Source organism: Rhincodon typus, chromosome 41 (genome assembly GCF_021869965.1).
Source record: "Rhincodon typus isolate 14 chromosome 41, sRhiTyp1.1, whole genome shotgun sequence".
Lineage (NCBI taxonomy): Eukaryota > Metazoa > Chordata > Chondrichthyes > Orectolobiformes > Rhincodontidae > Rhincodon > Rhincodon typus.
In genome coordinates, this window is record NC_063372.1 from 5,235,091 (window position 1) to 5,246,200 (window position 11,110).

The 11,110-nt window shown below is 39.5% G+C and overlaps 1 protein-coding gene across 1 annotated transcript in view; it reads right to left on the reverse strand.

The window, feature by feature from the left end:
- Positions 1-11,110, reverse strand: part of LOC109921491 — a 52,513-nt gene that overhangs the window by 9,743 nt on the left and 31,660 nt on the right. Inside the window, exons 9-12 of the mRNA XM_048618908.1 lie at positions 9,714-9,847; positions 8,050-8,134; positions 6,908-7,026; positions 2,733-2,837 (exon numbers count right to left, since the gene is read on the reverse strand). Of these exons, the coding sequence (XP_048474865.1) occupies positions 2,733-2,837; positions 6,908-7,026; positions 8,050-8,134; positions 9,714-9,847 (443 nt within the window). The remainder of the gene's footprint in view (positions 1-2,732; positions 2,838-6,907; positions 7,027-8,049; positions 8,135-9,713; positions 9,848-11,110) is intronic.

Genomic DNA, 11,110 nt, shown 5'->3' on the forward strand with positions numbered 1-11,110 from the left:
ACCCCACAGCACATGGACTGCAGCAGCTCACCACCACCTTCTAACGGGCAATTAGGGATGGGTAATAAAATGCTGGCCAGCCAGTAATGCCCACGTCCCAAAAGTGAATTTTAAAAAACCTGTTTAGCCATTCTTGACAAGCAACTCCTTCATTCCAGGAATTAGCCTAGCGGATCTGTTTTTAATGCCTACCTCTAATGCCAGTAAATCCTTTCTTAAATCAAAGGACTAAAACTGTACACAGCACTCCAAATGTAGCTTCACCAACACCCTGTACTGCTGTGACAATATTTTTCTGATTTTAATCTCCAATCTCCTAACAATAAAGGTCAAAGTACCATTTGCCTTCTTAATTACTTGCTGCACCTGCATGCTAATGTTTTGGGTTTGTGCACACAAGCACACAGATCTGTCTGTGCTGCACTTTCATTGGAACAAAATGTTATATAAATTGAGAAAGATTTCAGAAAAGTGCAGAACAGAGGGTTTGGAGTGATACATGCCTTAATCACGAATAGCTAGCACACTAGCTCAGCAGATAATAGGGAAAGCAAGTGGAACTTTGGATTTTATTTCAAAGAGAACGGAGTATTAAAAAGTGGGGAAGTATTGCTAAAATCATATAAGACACTAGTTAGACCAGACATAGAAAAATGTGAACAGTTCTGGTCCCCTTATCCAAAGGGGAATAAACTAACATTGGAGGCAGTCCAGAGAAGGTTCACGAGATTGATCCCAGGTACGGAGGAGGGTTTTATGAGGAATGGCTGACTACGTTGGGCCTGTACTTTTTGGACTTTAGGAGACTGAGAGGATGCCTTTCTGAAACTTGCAAGATTCTTAGGGGGCTTGACAGAATAGATGCAGGCAGGTCGTATTCCCTTGTGGGAAAGTCTAGAACCAGAGGGCATAATCTTAGAATAATTGATCACCCATTTAAGACAGAGATGAGAAGGAATGTCCTCTTTCAGAGGATAGTGAATCTGTGGAATTCTTTACTGCAGAGGGCTTGCGAGGTTGGGTCATTGAGTATATTCAAGGCTAAGATAGACAGATTTTTAATCAGTAAGGGAATCGAGGTTTAAAGCAGGGAAGTGGAATTGAGAATTAACAGAGCAGCCATCATCTCAGTGAATGGTGAAGCCGACTCCACGGCCCAACTGGCCTACTTCTGCTCCGGCATCTTATGGTCTTAATAGTAGATAATAAGGAAATGGTAGGTGGAATGAACACATATTTTGCTTTTATCTTCTCTGTAGGAGGATATATAAATCATTTCAGTAATGACTGTAAATCAGGAGGTAGAAGGAAGACAGGAACTTGGTGAAATGACAAATCACCAGGGAAGAGGGACTGAGTAAACTGACAGAGCTAGATACTGACAAGTCCCTATGTCCCAATGAACTTCATCCAAGGTTCTTAAAAAAAGGTCACTAATGAGGTAGTAGATATATTGGTGTTCATTTTCCAAAATTCCCAAGATTCTGGAAAGGTTCCATTGGACTGGAAAGTAGCAAAATATAACTCTATTAAGGGAGGTAGGCAGAAAACAGGAAACTATAGGCCAGTTAGTTTGATGTCTGTTGTGGCAAAGGTGTTAGAATGAATCAGTAAAAGGATTATATCTGCACACTGAAACTCAAGGTAAATCAGGAAGACTCAGTATTTTGTGAAAGGAAATGCCTGTTTAACCAATTTATTGGAATTCTTTGAGGGAGTAACATGTCCTGTGGATAAAGGGGAGACTGTAGACTTAATGTGCTTGGACTCCAGAAGACATTGACAAGTTATTAATGGTTAAAACGTTATTGCAGAAATTGGAAGCACATGATGCAAGGGTGTAAAGTTCCAACATGGATAGATATTTCTGTCAGCCACAAAGCTGTGTCTAATCATGTGTGGGTCTTTTACTGATTGGCAGGATTTAACAAGTGGGTCTGTGAGTTCTTACAATTTACCTCAATGACTTAGATGGAGGGAGTAAAGGCACTATGTAGTGATTGTAATGAGGTCAGCCTGGTGTATCTCAGAATATGAATTCCCTGATTGGGGCTGTTAATCTGGTCCAATCAGGGAGCCCTGGCTGACAAATATAAACAGGAATGTCAGAAGTTCTGTTCAGTCTGGGAGCTGGATCAGTGTCAAGGGCTCTCCACATGTAAATAAAGGGTGACTTGGTGACGGGATACTGGCCTTTGTGGAGTTATTTCACACGGAAGCAAAATTTGCTGAGGGTTATGACACTTTGGAACACAGTGCCTCAGAAGGTGGTGTAGGCAAGGTCATTAGAGTAAATTGATTGCATTTCCTAATTAAAAATTAAGGTTATTGGGGTTAGATAAGAATGTGGAATTTGAAACACAAACAGATCAGCCATCAATGTTTTGAATGGTGGAACAGGCTCAAAGGCCAAATGGCTTACTTTAGCTCCTAATTTGGATGTTTGTACATTCAAGTGACAAATTTAAGGGAGAACAACTTTTGGGGGCACTTTAGAGGCAGTGATAAAGGATAGAATTCCAAGCCCCAGTGGGAGAGTTTTAATAGGTGACTGACAGCTTGGCCAGAAAAGTAATTTTTCAGACAGCTTTTTCAATATCCCAGTGACATAAACTCCTGTATAGTCAAGAACTTGTACAATAAGGCGTCTTGGAACAATAGTTTACCAATTTCATAAACAGAAACAGTTGTAAATTGTTACAAAACACAAAACCTCACTATCCTTCACCCACCATTGGCAGATATTCACCATCCTTTATATGGTCTGAGGTACTCTTTCCATCGGTCTTGCCTTCAGAGTGATGATTTGACCAATTCACAGGTTTATAAGTTGCAACCTGTAGGAGCAAATAAGTTAAAAATTAACAAAAGAATCTAAACAAAACTTCTGAATAAAACAGACATACTGCAGAAGGGATTCTACGAATTGAACAAATTAGTGGAAATTTTTAAAGAATCTATTCAGATCAGTAACAGCAACAGGAACACAACTATTCATTTTGAAGTCAAACTAGCTTTGGTTGTTTCCCATCAAATGTGAAGATGAATTTTGAACCAGTAATGAACTGCTTTTGAACCTCTAAATGATGATTAAATGTTCAAGTTCTTCATTAAATTGCTGAGCCCACGTTGTCACTAAATATGATAGGTGGCAGCAATTGAGTATATAATATTTTAGAATACAACAATTTTACTCCATTAAATTGGTTTTAAACTGAACTTAATTATGGTGTAAACACAATTCAAGTAAACAATTTGTGCAGCGTTCAAGGGAACACAAGTACTCATCTTACTTAACACAATTAAATGACAAAAAGGGTATTAGACAGTACATTGGAACACAACTTCCTATTTTATTTCGAGCAAATTCACTTATTGTCCTCAAGCTCTTTCTTGTAAAGATGGCAACTCATGTTGGTGTATCACACTTCTCTACTACCTCACCGAAATGTGGGTATGTAATATGTGAAATATGTAATCCTGGACTGCAGGTATCAGACTAGTCATCCTTGTTTGGGAGTAGTACTGTATGAATGTTTGTGCTGAGTTAAGCACTCAGAGACATTAAAGAGAAAGGCATAAGAATGACTGGGTGTGGTTGAAATAGGACCTCCCTGTATCTCCCCCCATACACAACTGAAAATCAAAAGGCTTGAATAACACAATGGGTGATGGCAGAAGGCAAAAAATTAGAGAAGGAAAACAAGCAAACTCAAGATTGAATGAATTAAAATGTACAACGTTTCCAATTTCCCTGGATGAAGGATTAGCTAACCAACAGAAAACAGAGTTGAAATGAATGAATCTTTTTTCTGGTTGGCAAGCTGTAACTAGTGGGGTGCAACAATGTTCAGTCCTCAGGTCACAACTATTTACAATCTATATTCATGATTTGGATGCAGGCGTAGATTGTACTATCACCAGATTTGCAGATGGCACTAAAATAGGTGAGAAAGTCAGTTGCAATGAAGAAAAAAAACGTACAGATGAATATGGATAGGTTTGGTTAGGTGAATGGGTCCACTATATGGCAAATGGAGTTTAATGTGGATAAGTGGGAGGTTATCCTTTTTGGTTGGAAGAATAAAAAGGCAACTCATTATCTAAATGGAGAGAAACTTCAGAGTGCTCCAGGTCAGAGGGACCTGGGTGACCTCATGCATGAATCACAGAAAGCTAGTCTGCAAATACAGCAGGTAATGAGGAGGGCAAATGGTATTTTGGCATTTGTTGCCCAAGGAATGGAGCATAAAAGTAGGGAAGTGTTGCAACTGTACAAGGCATTGGTGAGACTGCATCTGGAGTACTGCATACAGCTTTGGTCCCCTTACTTGAGGCAGGATGTAATTGCATTGGAAGCAGTTCAGAGAAGGTTCACTAGGCTAATTCCAGAGATCAAAGGCTTGTTTTGAGAGGAGAGATTGTGCAGTTTGAGCCTATACTCAAAGTTTAGAGGTATACATGATGCTAAAGGGGATTGACAAAGTAGACAGAGAGTGAATGTTTTCCTTTGGGGGGACAATCTAGAATGAGAAGTCAGTTACAGTCATAGAGCTGTACAGCGTGGAAACAGACCCTTAGGTCCAACTTGTCCATGCCGACCAGATATCCTAAATTAATCTCGTCCTATTTGCCAGCATTTGGCCCATATCCCTCTAAACCCTTCCTATTCATATAACCATTCAGATGCCTTTTAAATGTTGTAATTGTACCAGCCTCCTCCACTTCCTCTAGCAGCTCATTCCAAACACTCACCACCCTCTGCATGAAAAAGTTAACCCTTAGGTCCCTTTTAATTCTTTCCCCACTCACATTAAACCTATGCTCCTCTTTTGGACTCCGCTACCCCAGGGAAAAGACCTTGGCTATTCACCTTATCTATGCCCTCATGATTTTATAAACTTCTATAAGGTCACCCCTCAGCCTCTGACGGTCCAGGGAAAATAGCCCCAGCCTATTCAGCCTCTCCCGATAGATAAAATCCTCCAGCCCTGGCAACAACCTTGTAAATCTTCTCTGCACCCTTACAAGTTTCACAACATCCTTCCTATAACAGGGAGGCCAGAATTGAATGCAATATTCTAAAAGTGGCCTAACCAATGTCCTATACAGCCGCAACATGACCTCCCAACTCCTGTTCTAGTTTAGGCAAAAAGGGTGGCAGATTTAACAAAGATGAAGAGAAATTACTTTTCTCAAAAGGGTCATAAAAGTTAAGAGGGCATATAGAACCCTTGGATTTATAAATAGAGGCATATAGAGTATAAAAGGAAGGAAGTGATGCTACACATCTACGAATCATTGGTCAGACCACATTTGAAGCATTGTGTTCAGTTTTGGGCACCTTATTTAAGCTCTGGAGAGAGATCAAAGTTGATTTACTTGCATGGTGCTAGGAATGAGGAATTTTAGGTACAAAGGAAAGATTAGTGAAATTGGGCTTATTCTCCTTGGAGGAGAGAAGATTATGGAGGTGTCCAAAATTCTGAAAGTGATCAATTCAGAGGGCTATGGAGATAGGGCTGGAGAATGGGCTAGCTGGTAGCTCTTTTAGGAATGTTTCAGACATGATCGGTCAAACAGCTTTTTCCTGTACTGCAAAAATCTGCAATTCTATGAAATCTGTGGAATTCACTACCCCATGGTGTGGTGGATGCTGGGACTGAAATGAATAGACTCAAGGGGCTGAATTGCCTATTCCTGGCTCCTAATATTAATGTTCTTATAAGATCAGAAAGATGTAGGAGCAGAAGGTGACCATTCAGCACATGGAGCCTGCACCACCATTCAACTGAATCATGGCTGATCTGATAATCCTCAGCTCCACTTTCCTGCCTTATCCCCACAACTCTTGATTCCCTTACTGATTAAAAATCTGTCGTCTATCTTAGCCTCGAATATACTTAATGATCCAGCTTCTACAACCCTCTGTGGTGAAGAATTCCACAGATTCACTGCCGTCAGAGACAAAATTCCTCCTCATCTTGGGTCTTAAATAAGCAATCCCTTACTTGGAAGATTAGCACTTTGGTTCAAGGCTCTCCCACAAGGTCTGACTTGTGCCTTGTATAATTTCAGCCAGACCTCCCTATTTTTATACTCCATTCTCTTTGAAATAAAAGCCAACAGTGCATTTGCCATCCTCATTACCCACTGAACTTTGATACTAGCTTTTTATGATTCATACACCAGGACACCCAATTCCTTCCTAGTGCAGCTTTCTGCAGTCTTTCTCCATTTAAATAACATTCAGCTCTTCATTCTTCCTGACAAAGTGCAAAACCTCACAACTTCCCACATTATATTCCATCTTCCAAGTTATCGGCCACTCACTCAACCTGTCTCTATCCCTCTGAAGACAGTGTTGTCCTTGTCATTTGCATTCCCACCTATTTTTGCTTCATCTGCAAACTTGGCTTTAGTACATTCACTTCTGTCATCCAAGTCATTAATATATGTTGTAAATAATTGTGGCCCCAGCACGGATCCCTGTGGCATTCCACTAGTTGGAGGTTGCCATCCTGAAAATGCACCCTTTACGCAGCTCTGTCTTTTATGAGTTAGCCAATCCCCTATCCATGGGGATAAATGACCCCCAGTACCCTGGGCTCTTATCTTATTAAGTGGTTTTGTGTGCCTAATTGAATGTCTTTTGAAAATCCAAATATATTACATCTACTTTATCTATCCTCTTTATCTATTCTGCTTGTTACATCCTCAAAGAACTTTAATAAATTTGTCAGGTTTGATTTCCTTTTTATGAACCATTCCATGGTACAGTCATTACAAATACACTTCTCAGGTACTAATTTATTGTGCCAATCTATAGCTGTTTGATCATTGATACTCAAAATAATGTCCAAGAAATCCAATTACAAACCACGAGTTTGAGTGCAAACTTACTTACCACACTTGAAGGGGGAGTGGGCATATAGTTTGGATGCCGTACGTTTTGAGACGATGGAGCCCGAGTGCTGCTGAAGTGATAGTTAGATGGTTGTAACACTCGATTAGGTGTTTGCATTCCTAGATTTAAAGGGAGGTTTTCACAATATTAGCTTTAAGAGGCCAGCATGGGTCACAACACAGATGTATATTATAATAAGTTCATTTTTGCATCACATTTTAGTCTTAAACTAACACAATCGAAATTGGCATCTCCACTGACAAAGATTAATGATCTTCAGTTGAGGCACAATTCACACCCTGCCTTAATAGCAAAGCTGATAATTGGCAGGTAAATACAGTTAAGCATCTGACATCTCTTCTGTGTGAGGAACTTTCTCGCTTTCATATACTGATGACAAACTGCCCTACCCCATCTCAACCTCCACTGTGTGTCGTCAGAATGCATATTCAAAAACCAGTCTCCCACCATAATACTCTATTCCTGAACTATTAATTTCTGCAGACCTCCTCACCATTGAACCCCTACCCCATGTGCCAACTTTGGCTGACCTGGAATTTTGCAGGCTCTATAGCTTATTGGTTGCTGAGCTGAAATTTCAACCTCAACCTCTCTATCAAAGTCCACCTACTTTCACTTCCTTAATATCACCTGTCTCCTCCCTTGCCTCAGCTTATGCGCCACTGAAGGGTTTGTCCGTGCTCCAGATTCAACTGGTTGGTGTCCCATCTCACATGCTGAATATACTTAAGCTAATTAAAACTCTGCCATCTATATTCTAACTTGCACCAGACCTTGTGTGAAATTTAATTACTTTGAATATGTATCCTACTTGGAGTTCAATTAGCAGTGCATATCAAACAGAATGAAGTTCCAGGTTTGCTGAGTCTGCTGAGCAATTCCTGTGCATTCTGCAACGGGAAAATATGAACGGGGAATGACGACTCATTTGACTCTGAAGATTCAGGTAATCTAGACTGTCCTATTGTTACCACATTACACAAACAGCAAAAGTAAAGGCTGCTGTATTTCCTACATTACTACGTCAAATCCTTTCAAAAGGACTTAATTAGCTGTCAAGCACTTTTGGAAATCCTAAGGTCCTGAAAGGCTGATATAAATAAGTCTTTTTTTTGAGATACCTTTGGTATCCGATTTCCAAGTGCCAGCACCTCCAGCAGGAACAAACGGAGGCGCAGAGGTATTGGATTCACAAGCTCTTTCCATCTGAAGAGAGAGATGGAGAAAATGTTACATAGCTCAAATTTCAAGGCAGTGGGTGCGAGGGTGGTGGGATGGTGGAATATATGCAAAGACAAAGACAGAAGAAAAACTGCCAAATTATGGGATTGGGTACATTTGGCAAAGGGGAATAAGATTTCAGTAGCACCATTGATCCCAGGATTTGCACAAACGCCATTAATTTATCTCAGTTTATCTTAACCAAGCTGAACCAAAACAGAGATTCATTTGTTTAATAGGTGGAGTGGGGACAATCAATCCTCTTCTATACATGATGCTATTCATTCCTTCGCCAAGTTCTTCCTCACACAAAATGTTTTAAATTCCCAGCTTGATTCTGCAACATTCAAAAATATGTTGAGTGTGTTAGGAAGCCAAAATTAATTTCCCTATTCAATCACAACTATCGCCAGTATATTTTCTAACCTGATTGTTCACACATGCCATGACTGTTACCCTCTACTTTGCACCTGCCATACTTAGAGCAGTCATTGAATCCAAGGATCAATTAGAGGGTTGTGCTTTAAACTCAGTCTCAGAACTGCATGGCTGTTATACAAAAGAGAGATCAAGTGAGCTCATTTTCCTTTAGTGAAAGGACCCATAAATCCCAAATTGTTGATGATGATGACGCAGAACAATAGATTGATAAATAGGAACTCTTAGTTCAAAGGAGATTTCACAAAACTCAAGTTTATAAAAACTTGTAGAAGGTTAATTTCATTGAGGGACAACTGAGTCATCTAATAGGCAAGTAGTAAAACAATTACTTCTGTAAAAGATGTACAACATAACAGTTGTATAACATCTTCACCTCAAAACAGGGCAGCAGCGAGTCCGATTAAATTTGTATTTCCTATAGGATGTAAGGTAGAAACAATGGGTTGAAAAAAATGTCTACGATTTGTCTGTTTTGGTATTCCAGTGCGACTTGATAGACAAGATGGTCAACTTTCTATGAATGTAATTTCAAGATGAGCTACTAGGAAGGAAAAAGTGTAGTGATTGTAACGAGGTCAGTCAGGTGGACCTCATGGAATATGAATTCCCCGACTGGGGCTGTTAATCTGGTCCAATCAGGGATCCCTGGCTGACAGATATAAACAGGAGTGTCAGAGGTTCTGCTCACTCAGAGCTGGTTCAGTGTCAAGGACTCTCCACTTGGAGGTAAAAAGTGATTTGTTGACAGGATACCAGCCTCTGTGGAGTTATTTCAGAAAGGACAGCTGTAACTGATGCTGGAGTGAAAGGATACCTGGCTTCCACAGGAATCTCCCAAATAGTTTAATTGGAGTTTAGGTTCAATATGAACAACTTAATTTATTTCTGAACTTTCCACAGTAACCAGCTACCCCCTAGATTATATACCCTGTGTTTTAGGGACTGGAATGCAGGGTGAAGGGAAGTACAAGCAAATTTATAATTTACAAGGCCACCTCAGCACATTGCTCATGAGCCCGGGGTGGGCAGTTGAAATGTTTCTGCAAACCATTGTCCTGCTCGTTTGCAAAGAATACCAAGATGTTTGATACTCTATCACCATTATCCAGAGACATATACAGACCAAGTTGAAGTCCGGGCCATCAGGTTTACATCTGGCTGACTTCTGGGATGAGAAGTGGTGTCTACTGCTAACTTGGTTATATAGTTTGATTGGCTGAAGAATGGTGCTTGGAGAACTTATTTCAGTACCTACACCTGGAAAGGAAGCAAATAGCAAAGTATTAAATCTCTTTTACGAGAAGTTACAGAAAGTGAATGTAATTTTGCAGTTCTTTGAACACTTAAGTTATAGTGTCATAAATGAGAGATTGAACGAAGTTGAGAAGCACAAAGGTATACATGAGTTGACACACAACAGGGGTAAAGACTGGTTTATAATAAAAATTGAGTTGTTTGTCAACATCATTTGGGCTTATGGTCTGCAGTCAAGTCACAGTTAGTGAAAGTTTGAATCTAGTGGCCTGATTGATACCTTGCCGATATGATGTCACACAACTAGTCAAGGAAGAGAGCTTGAATACAATGCATTGATAAAGAAAGTTAATTTCTCTGTTGCAGAAAAAGACAAACTGTAAAAGATATGAACATCATAAGAAAAAGACACCCAAAAATAAAATAGGTCCCTATTCAACAATGGGAAAAAAAAATAGTATATTTGTATCAAATTTACTTAATCAATCAATGATACAGTCTCAAAGTTATAATCATTTGCTGCAACTTATTTATAGCATCCAACTCATTTCTTACAGGGCCCAGCACACTATCTTGTTCAGCTCTCAAATTTTTCACCACCATTTTAAATGAAGATCACATTGGAAAAAGGAAAATAGCTACAAAAACATGGATTTTAACTGACCCAAAACCCATTAGAGTTAAAAATCAGGCCCAAAGTAACAATGAGGACAATTCCAAATCCAGAAGAGATTCCTTACTGGCATCTGATATTTCTGTGATACATTTCTGTTTTAAGAATATACAGAAGTTGGTCAAAGTAGTACTAGATCCCCAAGTGTCAGAATGAATTAGTTCGTCCTTCCTAATTCTAGATAGCTAGATTGTGCATTCTACGAGTTTGGTCAGTAATAAAAAGAAGGAGAGAGCTCAAAGTGATTTTCTACCAGTGACTGCCTGTACCAACATTTGAATCAGTATCAAAAATGAAAGGCAAATCTATAATTTGCCATCTGCACAATAAACATCACAAGTTCTTAAAGATTCCATGGCCCAGAATACATATTACTTAGAAAGTCAACAGTTTATCTCCTGCAGTTGCAAAAGATATATCTATTGGAAAGTTTGGATCTATTATCTACTGAAAACTGACCCTAACTGGGTGTGCAGCATTAGGGGAATCCTTATAATTACCTGATTGAAGAGAGTGATGTAAGGGCATTGACACCAAACCTATGCAAGAAGATTAAAAACTGAAAGAACTGTGGATGCTGTAAATCAGGAACA